General features: G+C 38.1%; 1 protein-coding gene across 2 annotated transcripts in view; it reads right to left on the reverse strand.

Moving 5' to 3' along the window:
- Window positions 1-5,739: 5,739 nt before the first annotated feature.
- Window positions 5,740-21,497, reverse strand: part of FAP (fibroblast activation protein alpha) — a 38,846-nt gene continuing 23,088 nt past the window's right edge. Inside the window, exons 19-26 of one of the 2 annotated variants that reach the window (XM_059852953.1) lie at window positions 20,872-20,941; window positions 19,494-19,688; window positions 17,086-17,140; window positions 14,617-14,716; window positions 11,587-11,651; window positions 9,567-9,639; window positions 9,236-9,309; window positions 5,740-7,858 (exon numbers count right to left, since the gene is read on the reverse strand). In XM_059852953.1, the coding sequence (XP_059708936.1) occupies window positions 7,757-7,858; window positions 9,236-9,309; window positions 9,567-9,639; window positions 11,587-11,651; window positions 14,617-14,716; window positions 17,086-17,140; window positions 19,494-19,688; window positions 20,872-20,941 (734 nt within the window). In that variant the 3' untranslated portion in view covers window positions 5,740-7,756. Of the gene's footprint in view, window positions 7,859-9,235; window positions 9,310-9,566; window positions 9,640-11,026; window positions 11,131-11,586; window positions 11,652-14,616; window positions 14,717-17,085; window positions 17,141-19,493; window positions 19,689-20,871; window positions 20,942-21,497 lie in introns of those variants that run through there. The other variant, XR_009487336.1, reaches the window with a different exon arrangement.

Here is a 21,497-nt window from a genome sequence, read left to right on the forward strand (position 1 = left end):
CAGGAGTGCATCATTGCTGACAGTTTCCTTATTCAACTTTAAAAAAAAGTCATCATATTTGCTATTCATTTCATTTGATAATTTTACAAGCAATTTCACACATTCATTCTGCTTACTTTATGACATCAATGCTAACATGGATTTGCAGAAGGAGTGAGGTAGCAATGTCCAAAGTAGTAAATATCAAACAGAAGGGCATTAACATGACAAACAGTGGGCAAAAGGTGCCTGGGATCAAGGCTGCAATTTCTCCAGTTTCTGATTTGCCACATTTAATGTTTGGAATCCTGATCCTATCAACATCAATAGCATTGTTTTCACTTATCAATTTTAAATCAGAGTTTATAAATTTAATCCATTATTAAAAATAAGCACATCTTTCCCAAAGCTTTTGAATGATTCTTCAGGTAATCTTGTGCCACTATAATGACTATGAAGAGATGTGAAATATTGCAGTGATGGCTACCTGCTACGCTATGCCTAGCACAGGGGAAATTTAAAAAATGTTTTGATTACCTTTAGACACAAAATTCCAAATTTGTAAATGCTGCTGTAAGAAAATTCATACACACTTGAGAACTGTATACTAAACATTCACTATAAATTGAGTTTCACACTGTGGCCTATTATTTATGCAAGATAAACCATTTGCTCACATTTCCATTCTCTACAAGGAAAAAATTAAACACAATAGATTTGAGATCTATTTTGCATCAAACAAGTGCCTGTTCAATGCAATTATTGTTGTTTGGTGGAGACAATTTCACAGCTCTGGTGGGGCAGCATTGCCAAAGAAGCCACGGTTATCCATGCAGTGACAACACAGAGACTGAGACAGGTAGGGGAGATAGGTAGGAGGAAGGTTCTGGAATCACAGTAGACATCTCACTGAATGTTAATGACAGCCCGTGCCCCAGTCTGGAGTGCCTCACAGGCTGGTTTGTGGCACAAGGCACATACACATTACAACAAACCTTATTTCCCTTAACACTGCTCCTCGAAGCCAGCAAAGAATGTGCTTCAGTGAGACAATTTTCTGCTGACTGACCACAGCCAGATTGGCATAGCCCGTAAGATACAACTGAGGTAGTGCATGAACTTAATAACCACATTAGAGCGGCAAACAAAATTTACTGGATCCTTCCTAGAGCTCTATCCTAAATACCTGGCTGTGGTACCATGGTGTGGGTTCAGGGAAACATTCAGTCTCACTACACAGTCCACATACCAAAGTTTAATTTTTGTTAAGTGCAATTTTTCTATGCTTTTGAATGACTCTATGAGATTCATGGTTTATTTTTTCCATTTCTAGAGCTCGGGGCGGTCACCCGGCGGCTCCCGCGGAGGCCAGCGGTGCAGTTCCCGGGCAGTGCAGCAGATGGGGATCAAAGGGCCCCTTCCACCGCGGCTGCACCGGGACCGACACGCACACACTGCAGGCATCGCTACAGTCATCGCTCTGCACGCTGAGCAAAAGACGCTTTGGAAAGAGGCAAAACGGAACGTGGGACAATACCCTCTCCTCCAGGAATCAGACAGCTGTTCTCTTTTTGTTTACCTCAGTTTATTTTCTTGTGTCATATAAAGTTCCTTGTTTACAGTAGGATGAGTCCAGAAACAAAACTATGAGACAAAGCACCTCAGTGCACCTGGTTAGAGCTGCATCATCTAGCAGGTCATCTAACATCTAGAAGGAGACTGGTTACTTGTTTTTCAAGGGGTACACAGAAAATAAAATGTATAGGAAAGAAGTGAACGGCCATAACGAACCGTGCAACCCTCAGCTGTCATAACTGAGTCCATAGTATATATTTCAGGAGCTCAGCAAAGAAATTCCTAAATAAAAGTGGAAAATTATATGAAGTGTATGAGATATGCATATACACTCAGTTTGTTCCTCTCACATTTTAAAATACACCAGTTGGATGGTACCTCTTGGCAAAATCAAGGGCAACCCACTGTCCTCTATATCATTGTTCTCAACTGAGACAATACTTTGAGTCAGACTAAGAGACAGAAGCTGAAAGGGGCCTTCCTTTGGGAAATTTCATGTTTCTCATGATTCAGCTGGAGGGGTTGAGTTCACTGTATCTGGAATCTACCGGTTTCCTGCACCATCATGTGACTAAAATTGTCAAGATTTGAACATTTTAATGAATTAGGAACTTGCTGCCTTTTGACAGTAAAAAGTAAAAAACCCTCATCAAATGCTTTTAAAAAAGTGACCTCCCCAAATTCTTCTGTGTATTTCTTCATTACACATTTATTGCTATTGTATTATTATCCATTACATGTCTAAAGGGAGGAGGATGTATCTTGGGGTATGACTACAGGCCCACACCCTTTACTTTCTTATAATATACAGAAAGCATTCTCTCCTGACCTTGTCAGCTGTGAGTTCAGAGGGCCGGGCTCTGCAGCCCCTTTCGTTTGCTATGCTTGTTATAGGATAATCACAAACGGCATTCCCCTCCTGAGAATGGGAACCAATATAGGAGGAACATATGTGTAAACACATGCACACATAAAAACCCCACCATGGTACATCCATAAACCTGTGCTTGTACATGACACACAGAGTGTGTGCCTATGTGTGTATACAACTCCACAGCCGCCCTTCGGGGAGCAGGAATGCCTTGCTGAAATGGAGGGGGAGTTTGGGGTCTCTAGGCCTTTCCACAGCACGCAGCTCCTGCTCTGCTCTGTGCCAGGGGTGATGAGAGGTTTGTACCTCAGCAGCCCCAACCATTGGAACTGAGCTGCAGCCCACACTGTCTGCTCACATAAGTTGGAATCGCTCCACTGCAAGTCAATGGAGCTGCAGCAATTTGCGCAAGCAGAAGAGCTGGCCCAATATGTACTGGTTGTTTTACATTCTGAGAAGACAATGTTCATAATTGAAAGTAATACCAAATGCTCTTTGCAAATACTAGGAATTATTCAGACTAAATATAGAGCCTTCAAATGACTCTATAAAATGTTCTAAACAGCTGTGCCTTGTAATTGGAACTGACTGGCAAACTGGGAAGTATTGAATGCAGTTTGAATTGGACTTGGTATCTGATTAAAATGAGTATAACACTAACCATATTCTAAAACTTGACTGGCTTTCTGCTAAGTTTTTCTTCAGGACTTTTCTTCTTTGCAGCTGCAGTAATCCTGTGTGAAACAAATCATGTAGGTCTGTGTTTGAAGGATTGCAGGCTCTTTCATGTGCACAGCTTACACAGCACGAATAAGGTAGATGATGAGAGCAGGTTTGGAGTGGAAACAGTGACTTTCTACTATTTTGGTACACTTCAGCCCCTAGAATAAAGCAATTTTTCCTTTTCAGCTCTAGTTTTAATTTGTAAAAGCTAGAAAGAATTCATAGTGGAAACTGACTTGTAAACAACTGTGTTTGTGGCTATTTATCAAGGGCCTCTCTACTTAATTCAGAAAAAATACATCCTATCTTCAGAGGCTTGGCTACCTTGTTTATATGACAGGTATTTGAAGACTCATGTTTCATTATCTGAAGTAGTATGTTTGAGTATCTGAAGTGTGAGAGTGTTATCCAAAAGAGAAAAAAACCAGAAAGTGCTCAGCATTTTTTGAAAACCAGATCCTCTAAAGCATTTGAAAGTGGGAAGCAAAACTTTGAGGGTGTTCATTCTTGTCATAAGAGCTTAGCTTAATTCAAATTGTGTCCTTGTGTTGGCTCTTACACACCATATTCCATGTTTGGAGTATAGTTATAAATACTTTTTATTCACATATTTTGTTAGCTTCAGGACAAGCCCTTTCAACTTGAACTACTGAAGATGTGTTCCAACAGAGCATATCCTGCAGCCTCTTAAGGCTCTTCTCTCTGATTGAAGCAGAGTGGGGCAAATACCTGTCCAGTGAATGTCTGGGGTAATGCTTGTAACATGGATTGAGGTTGTAGACAAGGTAGAATGGAACACATTCTCTTTCTAGAGAAGAAAAGGCTTGGGACAATCTCATCACCATATATAAATATCTGAAGGGATGATACCTTCCAAAGAAGACTGAGCCAACCTCTTTTCAGTGGTGCCTAATGACAGAACTAGAAACAACAGGCACAAACCGAAACATAGAATGTTCTGTCTGAGCATAAGGAAGCACTTTTTTACTATGAGGGTAACCAAGCACTGGCAGTGGAGGCCCAGGGAGGTTGTAGAGCATCCAGAGGGCTTTTAGATATTGAAAAGCCATCTGGGCAAAGTCCTGGGTGTGAGAGTCTGTCTGAAATATCCTTCAATTTGCCTCACAACTGTCGTTGGGGCACCGCTGAAGAAAAGACCCCCCCCTGTCTAAGATCTCTGGCTTTGTAGGAGAAAGTTACATGAAGGCCCTGAGACCTGAGAGCATTGCTAAGCTCTTGTTTTCACAGGTGCATTTGCTGCATGCTACACTGAGCCCAATGAGAAGGGGGCACTGTGCCCTTTTTGCAACAATAGCCTTGGAAGTTGTCCCACCTCTCGGCCTGGCTGGACTTCTCCTGAGCTTTTGGGTGGTCCCCCACAGAAGAACTCTCGTTCATCTACAATCACCGTGGCAGACAAACTGAGATGACAGAAGCCTCTCCACCAGAGAAAAACCCGAGACATGAAATCCCCATGTGACAAGGACTGGGACTGAAGCCCCCAGCCCGGGGGAGGTGCACGGGGGAGGCGAGCTGACCAAAGCAAGATGGAAATTGCAGGTGCAGGCATTGGACCATGAAAACAATGGTCTTCGCCCACTGAGATATGGACTGTGTGTACCCTTTTTCCAAATACCATTCTTTTTACAATAAATTCAGTTTCGAAATAATGCCCCTCCCCCCCCCCCCCCCCAATGAAAAGTGTATAATTGGAGTCCAGATGGACTGCATCTCTGAGATCTCCCCAAGGTAACAGGCGGATCCTCGACTGGACCAGACCTAAGGACTTCATCTCTATGTTTGGTAGCTATATTCCCCTTTTCTTTCTCTCTCTCTTTCTCTTTCTCTCCCTTAATCCCTCTATCACATTTTTGCTGTGGTCATTCAGTAAAGGTGCATTTGTTTTGATTATAATTGCAAACCCCCTTGTACCGTGTCGGTTCTTTTTTTTGCACCCTGAGATCAATCTAAGAACCACCACGAAACGTGTCCGCAGGGACAGATCGTGACACTGGGCTACTGGATGTAGGGAGCCCTGTGTGAACAGGGAAGTGAGATAAGTGGGCCTCCAAAGCTCCCCTCCAACCCCAAGCATTCTGTGATTCTGTTAGAGTACAAGGGTAGGTTTGCAGTGCTCTGCACCATTTCTAGAGACTGACTGTGATATTACCTGTTATAAGCACAGGCCAGTCAGGAATCTGATGTTGATGTATTTTTAAGAGGGTTTTTTTGACACTCACAGCATACTAGGACATTTTCTCCCAGGTCGTCAAAACACGTGGTTGCACTATCATAAAGCTTTCAGGTTAGACATTATTTCAGCAATTCAGTGTAAATGTCACACTCTGCTGGAGACATATTCCCATTCTTTGGCAAGAACACTGTGTAAGGCAAAGAAATTAATAACATGAAAAACAATGAAGGAAAAATGTTGGCAGAAACTGCACTTATTTTTAATTTTTTTTCATTCCCACAACTGCTGCCTACAAGCCAAAGTAGATGGTGAACAGTTTGGAAGATGTGTACTATGATTGCCTTAGGAAACAAACAGACCTCAGGGCAGATTAATAATGAAATAGCCAATGCACCCCTTGAGAAAGAGGTACCTTCTGTTATTTTATTTGATTTTCCTGAAATGTCCCTTATATCAAATGCTTCCAAAAGCTTCTGACAACAGACCTGTGAGCAGGGTGTGAACAACACATTGCATTATTTTATTACTTACAGTAAATAAGGGCCAACAAAGGGCCAATCTATACACCCAGATTTCCAGAACTTAGAGGATTTTCACTAGAATAAATAAAATAAAGGTGAAGAAATTGAAAGTAACCTTAATATATTGATATTTATGTGAGATTGAGACCATGGTTATTTGGAAATTACTTAGGTTCTCATTGACATATTCAGGTATTTTAAACTTATAAGCATCTAAGATAAGAGCCTAATTTTTCTCTCTTTCACCACAACATTACAATTATTTCCATAGTGTTGTATCAATATAACAAATTGAGAGTTAAATCTCAGTATTTCAACTGAATTGTATTCCTTATTTGTAAGATAACCACATTTCTGAGACTACTGTTGTGTGCAGCAAATGCACATAGGACCATATAATCAACATCTAATTAGGCCCACTTCATGTTATATTTGCTTAATTTTAACTTTCTTACAGCTATAATTTTTTCCTTTAGCCATTATAGCAGTTGAATTTTAATTACATTACCAACAAAAAGCTCATTAACATCACGTAATTGGCAGCGTTTCCAAAAAAACCTGAACTAATTGAGTATTTTCTGAAGACTTCCCATCAAAGTATAATTTAACCATTACAAACAGCTTGGCAACTACATTTGCATAAAGATGTATCTAAGGAATGTTCTCATGTGTGGAAAATCAGATTTGATATTGCCATTAACAAACGAAGGAAGCTGTTACATAGCAAATCACTTCCACATTTTAATTATTTTGGCCAAACCCCATGTTTTTGTCAAGGAAGTCAAATGAAACCCCTTACTTTTCCACAAAGAAGCAGCAACTGGTCTCTGACTGAGAGTTATGAAGCAGCTTGCTTTGTGGGAAGGCAACACAATCTATTTTAGGTTATTTTGCACTCTCAACAGCTAATAGCAGAGACTGTGTCAGAAGGACCATGGTTCTTATGCAGTAGACTAATTCAGAATTTTTTAAACACATGACCAAGGAATTGTTTAATCTACAATGAATCTCTTGCCAATTATCTTGTTAATATTCTTATATTATGACAGGACTAATTTAATTACTAATGAAAAGAATACATGTATTCCAATCATTATTAGCTTCCACCATTTTTTAAAGACTCCCTAAAATAGCTGCACTAGAAACAAAGCAAAGAAAGCTTGCACAATCCTTTGGTCCTTCCTCTCCAGTCTGGGATGAATGACACTGAGCTCAATTTGAATGCTGAGGTGATGATTATAAATTAAAAACAGGTCAATATGGCTCACATACTTTGAATACAGGTGAAAAACCCACATTATAGTTATCATGAGTGTCCTGCTTTCATGTTTAAACCTGAACACTGAGAGTTTTGCAGAATCAAGGTTTCAACAAGAGTTGAATAAAATTTGAACACATTCAATACCCTTAATAAGAATCCAAACTTCAGTGTTAAATATTGTGCATTCCTATCTCTTCTTGGATTCATTACAAAAGGTTGGAAATCAATTTTGAGAAACTGGTACTTGTTAGGATGCTAATTAGGTACTTGCACTGCCTCCTTTGTCCTTTCCCATTTTACAGTTCTAGTTAACAAATTCAATCATATTAATCTGACAGAGTGAACCACCTTTCTTGGACTGCAGAATATAAGTTTAAGCAAGTCACCAACAGATGCACAAGACCCTTTACATTCTGATTTTATTTTTTTTGCAAACATGTATCAAATGTGTCAAAACATTTGTTACCATAATTTTTGCTAATATACAATATCAAAAGTGGATGTAAACATCAAGTTTAAAATTTCAAAGTTCCTGTGATCAATTCACCTGAACACTATACAACTTGGGGATTGTTGTCTTTTCATTCTCCCAAAGATGTCTCAGATGCCTTAGCGTGCTCTGAGTAGCCAACTTATTCTGACAAAGAAAAGCACTGTTTGAGGAAGTGGGTCATATGTGTGTAGAGATGTTTGCTGGAAAGGCCTGGAATTACATGGTTCTGATCAGTATACCACTGAAAGAAAAAGCAAAAACAAAACATAAACCCCTTATGTCATGTTTTCAATTCTGCAAGAGTTAAACAATACAAAAAATGTATTTTATTGCTACACATAAGAAAGTGGATGGCTCAAGGAAAACTAGGACTCTGATAATTTTTTTTTCATCAGTTCCCAATATATTCTTATTCTTGCTGAAAACAAAAGTTCCTAAGCCTTCTGTAATTTAAGAGTAAACATTACTGCCTCAGTACTTACAGGCCAGTTGTAGCAAGTCAGGCAAAAGAGCCTTGAGATGCTGTTAGGGATGAAATCCCCTTGACCTTCTGCATGGCCTGGGTAACAAGGGTAAGAGTCTTACTTAGGAATAAGTACTGAGCTCTAAGCAACAAAATTTCAGCTAAATGCTGTTTGAGTTCTATTCAAAACATCCTTCATTATAGTAGGGCCATGAACCTTGTGAGTGATGATCTGGAAATAAAACACCAATATGAATTATGCTAACTCAGAAATATCTGCCATTCCACTGTAGCTGAACCAGAATGACTACAACTGCATATTGTACTCCAGACACTTAATATATAACCCAGATTTGGTAAAGATCAGCAAAGGAGCCAGAAAGTAATATACAAATATACAATGTGTAATATACAAAAGGGCCTATAAACCCCTGTTATCCCTTTTTGGGGAGTTCATGGCCCTGTGAAACCAGACTTGGGTAGAAGATCAGTATGTTTGATAGCAGGCAAACACTTAGGTTATTAGCCCTGAGAAAAAAGTTTTGGAAGCAGAGGTTAGCGTATAAATCAGACCTACATCTTCCCTGTTTATTTCTCCTTTATATCCTGCAACCTCTTGCCTATGTGTTTCTATCTCTGCCTGTGCCTGCTATCCCATGCAAATTTTTCAGAGAACTTTTTTTTTTTTCTGATTCTGGATATATATTTGAATATCTTACACCCTTTTCACTTGTTTCACTTCTTGCCTGTGGCAGGCAAGTCCAATTCAATATAGACTCTACCAAAACTAGTGACAATTCGGCCCCAGAACTCAGCTCTTTCACCTTCCTCTTTTATCTGGTATCAGAAACACTTATAAGGAGGCTGGATTTTTCTTCTTCTCCCTGGCTCATTTTAAAAGCCTCCAAGTTATTCTTGACAAGAGGAAAATCCTGCTAGCTTACAAAGGGCAAGGGAAAAAAAAAAAGAGCAGACAAATAATTTGGGGAAGAAATTGAGAAGTTGTTTATGAAGAATAACAAATGCACTAGCAATTGCCAAATTTTGAAGCTTGTTCAGTTGAACTGGGTAGTTAAAAACATGGCCAAATGTCAGATAAGCCTATTGATAAAGTTATGAACCACTTTTCAAAATAAAAAATAGCCTATTATTTACCATTGCCTGGAAATCCACCTGTGCATTAACCAGAGCTTTTGCAATTTGTGCTGAGTTCTGAAAATGTACATTATCTAAAAAGAAAAAAAAAAAAGATTGTCTGTTGAAACGTGTTAATACCACAAAGCATAAAGTTATAGTGCATTTAGCTGTGTCCACTAATTATCAAGTGATACAGTTGACATTACTAAGAACGAGTAAGCATCTTATGATAGGTCATATGGAAATCTACCAAAGATCTAAGTCCTGACCCAATCAAAGATAGATGCTTAATGTTTTTCAAACAAAGTGATTCTGGCTCTGTGTTTGTTCTGCCATTTGCAAACCTCACCATCTGCTGTTCCATGGATGAGAAGATACTCTACATTTTGGAAATTCTTTGCTCTTGCCATCACAGTTGAATTCTGTTGAGAGGAAAAAAGAACAGTTCAGCAACTTTAATTTAAACCACTTATTTATAGTGCTGAAAGGCTTTCATTACCTAGTAGAAAAACAATCAAACGGTTGAACTGTCATGACAGCAGTGACTTCATATCTATCTGAGATTACAATAGAAACCCTGTATAAGGCTGTATATGTGTATATATATGTATATCAGTTTCTACAGAGGGATCTGAACAACCTGGATCAATTACCCGAAGCCAGTTGTCTAAGGTTCATCAAGGCAAAGTGCCATACCCTGCTCTTGGGTCACAACCACCCCTATGATGCACTAGGGGCCATGTGGAAGGGTGGCTGGAAAGCTCTCTGGTAGAAGAGGACCTGTGGGTATTGGTTGAAAACAGCTGAACATGAGCCAGTGCATCCCCAGGTGGCCAAGAAGGCCAGAGCCATCCTGGCCTGTACCAAAAGCAGTGTGGCTAGCAGGACCAGAGAAGTGATCATCCCCTTACTGGGCACTGGTGAGGCCACACCCCAAATCCTGTGTTCAGTTTTGGGCCCAAGAAAGACACTGAGGTGCTGGAGTGTATCCTGAGAAGGGCAGGCAACGGAGCTGGGGAGGGTCTGAAGAGTGAGTCCTCTGAGGAATGGCTGAGGGTGTTTAGCCTGGAGAAAAGCAGGCTCAGGAGAGACCTTAACATTCTCTGTTACTCCCTGAAGGTATGTTTTAGCCAGGTGGGGGTTGGCCTCTTGTCCCAGGCAACAATCAACCGGACAAGAGGAAATGGCCTCAAATTATGCCAGAGGATGTTTAGACTGGATATGAGGAAAAATTTCTTCATGAAAAGGGTTGTCAGGCATTGGAACAAGCTGCTCAGGGCAGTGGTTGAGTCACCATCTGGGAAGGTATTTAAAAGATGTGTAGATGTGGTACTTGGGGACATGGTTTAGTGGTGCACTTCGCAGTGTAAGGTTAATGGCTGGACCTGATGATCTCAGAAGTCTTTTCCAAACTAAATTATTCTGTGCATCTGTGATCTGTGACTTTGGCTTCAGGACAGGAATAACTAAAAATAGATACTGTTTTTTTCTTACATCATTTGCATGTGTTCTGAAAAGCACCAACAGAAGAAAAAATATTTATCTGGACCATATTGATGATATCTGTCCATAGAAGGTCCCTGTGCAAGCTTGGCTTGCAGCAGGTAGCTTTCTGTGCTGTCACAAATGTCTCTACACTATCAGAAACAGATTTGATATTTAGTGTCTTTTCTATGAGCCAAATCATACAAAGAACAGCACTAGTCATGTCATTCCCAGAATGCTCTAATTCCTGGCTACCCAGACAGCTCCACCAGGGCTGTTTGGTATTGAGCACTTCTGTTCTTCGAGTTGGGTGGAGATACGTACCGAGAACATGATCCAAATCCTTAACAGCAGTGTTTCCACTAAGTTCTTTGGATGTTAACTCAGGCCTCTCTGTATCCAGAGCTGATGTCTGCTGCTAGAGGAAACTACAGACTTCCTATCAGTGTGAAGAAAAGAATGGCAACCTGTTCTAGGTAGAGGAAGCTGATCTGATAATTTAGTATGCTTATGATCTTATTATCAGAGAGCTAAATTTGGAGGAAGCAGTTTGCATATCTCAGCTAACAGTACCAACCAAAACCTTATTAACATCAACATTTTAATCCCTCTCACTTCAGTTCTTTTCTAGGCTAATGGTTAGCACTGGCAGAACAGTCTGATTTGTCCAAGTAAGAAAATAAGGACTTCCATTTAGCTTTTCTGGGATTTATAAATACAAACCTAGAATTAATTATGGAGATAAGAATTTCATGGCAGTAGCTTTGCTACAAAAGGACTGTACCATGAGAGCTGGTGGGCCGCTTTCTTTCTTCACAGTTCCACTTATGCATAGAAGTATTATTCAAAAATAAGGCAGAATGGCACAGAGGCAGAATTCTCACCTTATAGTGCTCAAGATTATCGGACTTAATAGGAAGACCCATGAATCGTTCTGTGTAGATCGAAGCTGAAATTAAAGAAGAAAAAAAGCTATAGATAAAGAAAGTGCAGATATTTTGTGGCTTCAGTGACACATGGGAAATTAAATGATGTTGAACTGTGTCTGTTCTTGGCTTCCTCATAACACATCAAATTTACACATATTTTCAAAATCAGCTATGAAGACTAATTATTTATTGCTCTCCAAACCATCTTTGCAAAAATAGTGGTTTTATATTCATCTAGGTTTTGGGGATAAAGGTAATTAATTGATACGGCTCTGTGCTGTTGGGTTGAACTCCAGAAGCCAGTTGAATGAGGCAAAGAGCCAATATGGGTGGATGGTGGAAAGATGACACAGACTAATTCTGACACCATAGAAAGAGGAGCTGAGGATTTGTATCTGTGTTTACAGTAAATATGGATATGCATGTTGTCATTTTCCAATTGAATGTATATATGCAGCAACTAGGGGGAGCAGGAAAAGATGCAGGCATGAACTGAAAAGGTGGCTCATTGTTTTCCAGCTCTCTGTTAAATTCATTTTTCTAACCACAACAAAGACTGGTGACAGATTTGACAAAATGAATGTGAATAACTGAACAGTATCCATCACCAAGAAATCAGTAGAAACATATCTGTTTGAGCTGCCTTGGTATTTGTACTTTAACTAGGAGCTGTAATGAAAATTTATGGAAAACTGACACAGCAGCTGCTACTACCAGAAGATTACTTTCTTTATGACCTTGCCTTGAAGGAGGAACTGACACATATTGAGCAGTCAAGCTGCAGTATTACAAGGACTTTATTTATTTAGGGAAGTTGGGGCTTTCTGACAAAGAAAGCCTTCCCTCTCAAAAGACAGGTGATGGCCATTGTAATCATTAAGGAATTGATATTGTCTATCTTGTCCAGTTTGATACACTGTATAAGAAAAATTTTGTTAAAAAATAGAAATGAGAATCCTCCCAAGAAAAGAAAATGAATCAATGTACTCTTGTTCCCATAGTTTATTACGTACCATTTACATGCGCTACCTCTGAGAGCTAAAGACATGTACTATGTCTCCCACATCAGCCAAGCAAGGCTTCTGAAGATAATTTGTAATATAAGTACCAAAAAAATGTAAGTAGCCTATCTTTTATCAAAACCCTTTATCATTCCATGAAAACAGAAAATGTGCAATATCTGTTGTCAACACAGTGTCAAACAACCATATTGGGCTTAAGTTTTCAATAAAATAGACTCTTTCTGAATGGCTGGCATTTCTACAGTATTCTGAGCCAATTTTTCCACCCTCTTCTACCAGTATAGCTACAACAAGTCCACAGAGGTCAGCAGAATTGCATTATAATGACTAAGTGGAAGATTCAGCTTGTCAATTATTGAGGAAGGAAAAGCAGATGAATTTAAATAAATTTTAATAAAACAGTCACAGATATAATGCTTTTAACTATACATTGTCTCTGAATGGAATCTTCCTTTTCATCTTATAACTGTTCAGCTACGACTCAAAATGGAGGGGGGTGGGACAGCTTCTGACAAAAGATTATGGCCCAGAATCTCATCTGGGCACCTAAAAGAGGGTTGGACAGTCTTAGAAGCTCTAGGGGCCAGTACATCCTGTGACATACTGATATTACTCAGAGACTCAAGGATGTAACATCCTGTAGTTTTGCCCCTAACACAGTTCACCCTAATGCTAACATGATCTGTTTGCCAAAACTTATGACTCATGACTTCCTTTTGTTTCCTCCCTTCCTTAGTGGAGGTACCTTTGCCTGTTTGGATTTTACAGTGTGTTTTCAGCAAGATTCTTTAATTGCCACCTGAAAATTCAGCTGACGTAGCGATTGAAATGGTGCAGGTCTAATCTGCTGGAACCTAAAATCTTCATTTGAATTGTGATGCTGGGACAAATTTTTATATCATGTCTTTTATTGAGGGACTTTTGCGAAAGCAGTGCTTTATGCCTGCATTCTGGAAATAATTTTGTGATCATGAGTAAAAATGTCTTAAAAAAATCTTGATGCCAGTGAAAACACGAAGACTATGCTTCCTGTGTCATACAAATATTTCCCCCTTTGTTTGCAAAACACCATAAATACAAGGAATGTCTGTGCTAGCAGTCAGGGAAGGAATCTTTCCCATTTAACCAAAAATTTTTCTCATAACCAAGACTTCTTAGAAAACGACCATATGCTAAGTAAATGTGTTCAAAGTGCTACATTTTACTCATTGAAAATATTCATGCCATGATTTTTTTTTACACTAAGGTTCCTTAACACCATGCCAAAAGCTTAACAGGTCGGCAAGTATCAGTATGTGCCTGCTTTATTCACACAGGAAGGCCTTGGGAATATACACCCAGTGTTGTTTCCTCTCAACAGTTTGGAGCCTAATTCCATAAATATAAATAAGAATATGTGTTGTAGATATTGTACGACAATACAGGTGGGGCTGAGAAACATTTAGAGTCAGAAATATTTAATTAAATAAAATATTATATTGAACAAATAGTCTTTCACTTTTTCACTGCTTTTTGGAAACAACTTTGCAGTCATCAGAAATACTGATTCCCGACACAGGTCGTCTGGGATTTCAGAAGTTGAAATGTACTATGATTTTGTTGCTGGCAGATAAATCAGTTCAGCTTTTCTGAATTCAGTAATAATGCTTTAATAGGACTTTAATGCAGATCACTCCTTAATAGCAGTTTATTGAGAGGGCTTTATACACTTCCTGTTTTAGAAGTGCATATGGAATTATCCAGACATAACTTCTTTGTGACAAAATCAGTTCCAAACTGCCAGTTGCACTCAGTTATTTTCAGCAAGAAAAACATTAAACTTAAGGTCTTAAAAGTTTTAAATCTAGGTAATTTGAATGTCTTTATGTTTCAAATTGCCAGTCTCCTGCAATGATTTAATTTAAGAAGTCATTAAATGCTACATCTTGCTTTCCAAGTCAGTATTTATGACAAGTTTCCATACCGTAATATTCCCAGCTGGAAACAGGAGCCACAGCCATTCCGCATTTAAATACTCCACTGCCAGATCCAAGTGCCAAAGAAGTTACATAGCCACCATAGGACTAGGAGGAAATCACAGACAGTTTAAAATTACCGGTGAAGTATCATTCTGTTTTCTGAATCAAACTCATATAAACTAATTCCAAATTAACTAATTTGCTTTGCATGCATGTTGGACAAAGTAAAAATAGGCTGAGGGTTTTCTGAAATTATTTTATTGATATCAGATGGATCTGATGTAATTTCTTGTGAGAGAGATTAGACAAATTTATAAAATAATTTCTTTTTTTTTGCTTCTTCTTCAATGTTTATCACTGTTTTCATTACCACTTTCAGTCACAGAGAAATTGAATTTCGCAGCGTCCTTCACGGTAATCTAACGCAACCTCCAGCTCAAAACGGGGCTAACTTCAGATGGAAATGATACTGATTGCAGTCTCATCCATAGTACACTTCCTCTCCATTCAATCTGCTTCAACAGTGATCAATGTTGACATTTTTTTTTTTTTTCCTAAAACCAAAGAGAAACTTTCCTTCTGCTGCTTGTTTTCATTGCCTCTCAACCTTTCAAGGTGCACCTCCAAGAAGAGTTAGAGGTTTTTTTCCCCTCCCTTAACAAACTACTTAGGTTTTGCTAAAGATCAGCATATTGAACTGACTCAGTCATCAGTACTCATATACTTATTACTTCAGGATGGAGCAATTCCTCCCTACTGCCTGCCACTGTTCCTGGTATTTTCTGGCCTGATTCCTCAAACTGGGAGCCAGAAAGGAAGAATAAGTTCCTGGCCGTAAGAAGGGTAAAGCAGTAAGTAAGCCTAAATATAAGAATAGATCTGTGAAACTGAATGGGCCTAGTTGCTGAGACAGGAAAATAATGTAAATAAAAAGCCTTTGGTTTGGCTCTCCACAGGATGTGGAACTGAGGTTGGAAAAACTCATATAAGGTCTTTGCAAAATAATGGGTTTTGTTTACTTTGGAATCGAGAAAGGGATAAAAATATGGTGTGTTATGAAAAATTCTGAAGATTACTTCAGTAGCATATGAAAGACTAGGAGAACTATGCAGTATTATTAATTTTTTTTTTTTTGTACAGAAGTTAATTTAGTTCATCCTCTTGACTTTCCAGCTTGAAATGATAGTGAGGGATATAGTAGTAGAAACACTAATTAGTAGAATCTTTCCAACTCATCTGATTTACTCATTTGATCTTTCAAAAAATCAGTCCACAAAGCTAAAAAGTAAGGGATTAGGAGTGGGCAGATAAATACATTCACTGTAACAGGCCAAGAGACAGTTCACAGTCCAAATTACTTTAGTAGTTATTTAAGAGCTTTTGCCATTTGAAGAGTTTGTTGAGTCTGAAAGCACGAGTTCATGCACACTCACCAATCTGTAGCCTAAAAGTAAGGAAAATCTTTCAATTCCTTTCAAAGCTTACAGACCAGGAAATGGTATAACAAATTGGAAAAAAAGGTTGATAGCTTTGGCAGTAGTGCCTTTATTTTAATATTATATCCACTACTGGAATACAATGTGTCCAAGCTCTTAGTTGGTTTTATTTCACTGTGGTGAAATAAAATACGATGTGATTTAAAAAAGAAAATATTTTCTTGAGACCTTAGATTACCTAATGTCACTTTAGAATTATTCACTTCTAAGTGTCTGTGTAATTTAATTTCACCATATGACACCCATTTTATTCTGGTGTTACAGTAGTAACTGTACCAAAGTAACTTAAATATTGGTTGGTAGAAGCTTCATAGAAAGATTTTAGCAACTCTGCTCATGTGCTGTCCAAGATGAGGCAATATATCTGGCTAATAAAGGTTCTGGGAGCATTACAAAGAGAAATACATGAAAAAAGCAAAGATGAAAAATAAACTGCTAATAACTTGGAATGACTCCCATACTGCCCAATTTTTCCACGTCTTGGTGAAGTTATCAATGTTGTAAACCCCTCAGGTCCAGATTCATCCCTGATGACCATTGCAAAGCCAGCCAAGTACACAGTGATTCGGGATGATGCAGGGGTCACATTTTCCGATGAGAGATAGTCATAGGACTTTTTTCACTATTTTAAACTCAGATCAGAAAAGACAATACTTGGACTTTGACAGTAAGTCTCTAAGTTAAAACTAAAGCCAATTAAAATGTCTTAATTTGGCTAAACTTCTAGTCCAAACAATGTATTAGACATGAGCTTTTTAAAATTCCCTCTTGAGCTGCCAAAGATTCATTTTTGGGGGTTTGAAGTGTTGCAATTGCATGTATATAAGTACCAGCAGGAACCATCCCCTTTGGCAATACCATCATACATTTGCAGAAGAAATTTTATATATACTTTAGACAGAACCAGGAATAATAATAATAAAAAAAAATTTACTCCAGGATTATTTAAAGATAGATCTAAAAACTCCAAACACTTACCCAGCCCCATATTGCTATTCGTTTCTCATCAATAAAGCCCATTTCTATAAATTTTCTGTGGAAAATAAAATCACAGAAATAAATGCATTATTAGAAAAAATTGCTAGTACAATAACAAATTAGCAAAAAATAGTTTTTCTTGCACTTTTTTTTTCACATGTCCCACCAATTTAAGCAAACTGACAATCAACATAGCATGCCTGATTTCTACAAAACATCAACTATTCAATCAATAGGTGTTGAAAGAGAAGAGGGAGAATTTTTCCTGAAAGAAAAGAAAATACTGAAATCAAGACTTTCATAATAATAATTTTTATTCCATTGGATGAAGATAATTTTCATTGCTTTAGTGCCAATGGTGCAGGATTACCATTGACATTCAGACTTTATCGTGCAAGATACCCAACATACTGATGTCAGAGTGAGTTAATACTTTGATTTCTCAACAGGAGCAGTATTGACTTCTGAGGAGATTAGGGATTCCCTGGAGAAGGAAGCTTTTTTTTTACGTGCCTGAAAAGTAAAAAGCTCTTATGGCTACTTTAATAAAAAGTAATAATGAAGGAATCATCTACTAATGCTCCTAGTAGGTAATAAGTTTGAAATGTATAAAAGGTGCAAAACTTATGCTCTCAAGAGTCAAACAGGTCAAAGAGAATTATAAATATAAGATCTCCTACAAATATCCTGAATCAGAGTGTGGAGACCGTATTTCTAAGGATATATTAGCAACAGCAAAGAAAAGAGGAAGAGGCAAAAGACCACAAAGGGTTGAGAGTGACAGATAAACACAATAGGTTCAGATACACATCAGGAAACACAGTAGTCTTATTTACTAGGACAAGGGCAAGTGATTGACAACACCCAAAACGTGGGATACTATCTGGGTGGGACAGAGTTAGAAAAGCCAAAAAATTATTCAGTTTTGTTATATTACTGTCTTAATCCCTGGGGCTGCACATACAGTAAAAGCCCCTCCAAGACCTAGAGTACAGAGGCTCTCTAAAAAGCATGCATCTTAATCCATGTGTTAGATCAGGAAGATGGAATGCACTACATTTAACTGAATAAAAATTTAGTCTAGGTGCTGACAGAAAACTGGAAAGTGTGAAGTCTGAGGTCATTTTTTCATGGCCTGTCTCAGCAGATTTTGCAACTGCAGAATCAGTTTAGGTTCCCTCTGATATTCTATGTCTGAGTGATGACTCAGAATCATATAGAAGCATTCTTCTGATATTTTGAAGTATATCACTCATCCTAAAAGTTTCAAGATAGAAAATAAAATAATAGAATAATAGAAAAACTTGACATGATATACAGCTATTCTGTTCCATTTACGACTGAAAAGGGTAATGGTGCATTTGTATTTATAACATTGAGGAGGAAATGAATTATCACAAAGCAGAAAGAGGAAGGAACAGATATCCTTCTCACACACACTTGTAAGTACAGGCAGTGCTCTCAAACAAGCAGAGAAAGCTGTGGAAACCTGGGTTGCTAAATCAAATTTTCAGCTAAGATACTCGAGCATTGAGTCTGGAGGAAATAGGGTATTTACTGCTGCACCTGGAAATCTATCCATCTGTCTATCTCTGATCTCTCTGAAATTTATCCAATCTATCTCTGATGGGCCAAATTCCACACCAAAGGCTAGGCTAAATTCCTGCCTTGCAGTCGTGTCTGTGGGGTTTCAACTAACACTTCTTCAAATGCTCACTTGAGCAGTGCTCCTGCATCTGTAAAATTAACAAGACAACCTTTCTTTGCAATCCTTATCTTTCACTTTCTCCCAAAATCTCTGCATAGGGAATCGGTTTCGCCTGGAACACTTTCAAATGTTTTCATGCAAAGGAGCAGCTGTTGGGGAACACTTATCAAGGGACCTCAGGTACTTTCTGTTCTTTACTATCCTACAACAGCACAGAATGAAAGTTTGTGACTAATTGACCTGTAGAACATTTGTGTCTGTTTCAGTTTTGCTACAAACTTCTTATTTGACCTTTAGCTAATCAGTGAGGTAAATCCCTATGGATCTCTGGCTAATCTCTATGGTCACTGAGACAGGCTTGCCCTATAGGAAATAATTTCAGAAAAATGGATAATTAGCTGAACTTTCACCACTGACAATTGTATTTCTTTAGGCTTAGGACCGAAGCCTCTGATGATTCTCTTATGCAATGCAAGTGGTAAGGTCCAAATGTAGTCTTAGTGGTACGTGGACTTAATATACCAGGCAAAACCTCACTCACATCAAGCAAACATGAATATTTTATTTTTACAACTGTTTTTGTCTTATATCCTGGAGACCTCAAGACTTCAGAAGAAAGGCTGAGCATTCAATATATTTTTCAACTTACTACTTCTTGGTGAGCAAATACAACAGCTATAGAGGGAGATAACCTACTTACTTGACAGCTGAGATTTGGTCCTCAACTTCATAGACTCCAAGTCTTCGATATACTGCATGCAGAATCTTGTCACCTTGATAAGCTGTCCCTCTGCCATCCACCAGAGCAACAATAATTCCCTCTTTGCTTGCAAGATAGGTTATCCAGCTAATGCTAAAGGTTTCCTTTACATTCTGACTGCAAGGTCCTCCATACCTGAGGAAGAAAATTCACACATTTTCAACTCATACTTACAAATTTATAAATGGTTATTGGACACTGGACTATAGCTATTGGCACTGATAACATTTCCTCCACATGTATTTTGCTACATGACTATGGTTCAGAGAACTCAATAGACAAACAGTTCTACTACAATTTTCAAGCAGTTATGAGATTTTGCTATCTAAAATCCATTTGTTTTGTTTAGGTCTTATCCCTAAGGGAAATAATTTATTTCAGCTCAGACTAAGGGGTGCAGTATCAGCTGCTTGTCCTAAGGGGAATCCTTGGAAAAGCCATCCTTCAAAGATTTAATTCTTTGCTCTCTCCAAATTCCTTAGGAGTAACATCTCTTTTTGGTGCTTTTTTGCATTTGATTTCCACATGCAGTCAGTAATGCCAAAAAAAGCAAGATTAAGAAGTACAGCTCCTTATACTTTTTGGCTATCCCCAGACCTTATTTGTTTCAGTAGGGAATATCATGAGCTGTTGAAAGTGTGGGCAGAACACACCCTGCATAGCTGAGCAGAGACACTCCTCATGAGAATGGCCTAATGCAAATTACACATTTGACCTCAAGGACAGGACTCTTCTACTCTGAACTTCAAACACACTTAGCATTCTTGGACCTTTGGATCATCACTGGTTAATAAAAAATGATGTAATTGTTTATTACACCCATTCAGCTCTCCTTTCTGCATATTTTTTTTTCACCATTGCAATTGTTATTGCTTTTCTGCCTGCAATAAATTATGTCAAGTGCTCTTAACAAGCAAGTCCACATGGCTTAGTTTTCTTTTCATCTTAAAAAATGAAGCAGGCTCTTGTATTTTTTCATCTTAGTAAAGCTGAAATCAATACTTTCAGACTTCATGATAAACAGAAGAAGCAACAGAGCTAAGATCTACAAGGAATAACCCACAGGATTTTAGCCTTTCTCTTTCTCTGAGAAAGTAACCCGTATCATGCTAAGATCAATATTAAAATCCTTATTGGTCTCCATTGGGATGAATTTCTATTCCAGAAATACATTGAAAAAAACTCAACAAATGAAACAGAACTAAGTAGTTTTGCTTTTGCATTATAAAATATTGCAAATGTCCCAGCTTTTGTAAAATTAGAAAAGGTATTTTTTCTAACAAAACAACAAGATTCAAAGAAAGGAAGAGTTACATACACCTGAATAAGCAGAGGGTACTTCTTGGATCTATCAAACTGTGGAGGTAGAAGCATTTTGTACCACAAAGCTAGAAAAGACAAATTAAAATTAGATTCTTAATGGTTGAAATGATTCTTCTAGGCATAATCCAGAGTCTGGGGTAGCAGTATATGAACATGAATCAGCACACAGTACACAATGCACAAACTGTGAATCACAGAACTGATGCAATTAACTGTTTATATTGAGCTGTTGAAGAACAGCTTGGAAGAAACTCACATTTCCCTTAATTTAGCTATGCTAAATTATTACTTCACAAAAGTCTAGGTTCTCAGTTTTTCCAGGTGGCTAGAAAAGCATAACCATTTAAAGATTATCAGATATTAGTTTTGGAAACTTTACACTGATTTATAACCATGGGATACTGTTGGTAAGTCACTACTGAAAAGAACAGTGCAAGTCAATATATGCATAAAACAGGAACAGCAGCTTACACTTCCCATTTTACTACCACCATATTATATTGTTTTTACACAATATTTAAACCCTTCACCAACAGTATTAAAGATTTTTTTAAAAACATGCATTGTGAAACAAATGTATTTTAACTACTATTTTACTGAAAGATAACCTGAGGCATAGAC

The sequence above is a fragment of the Haemorhous mexicanus genome, chromosome 8 (genome assembly GCF_027477595.1).
Source record: "Haemorhous mexicanus isolate bHaeMex1 chromosome 8, bHaeMex1.pri, whole genome shotgun sequence".
NCBI lineage: Eukaryota > Metazoa > Chordata > Aves > Passeriformes > Fringillidae > Haemorhous > Haemorhous mexicanus.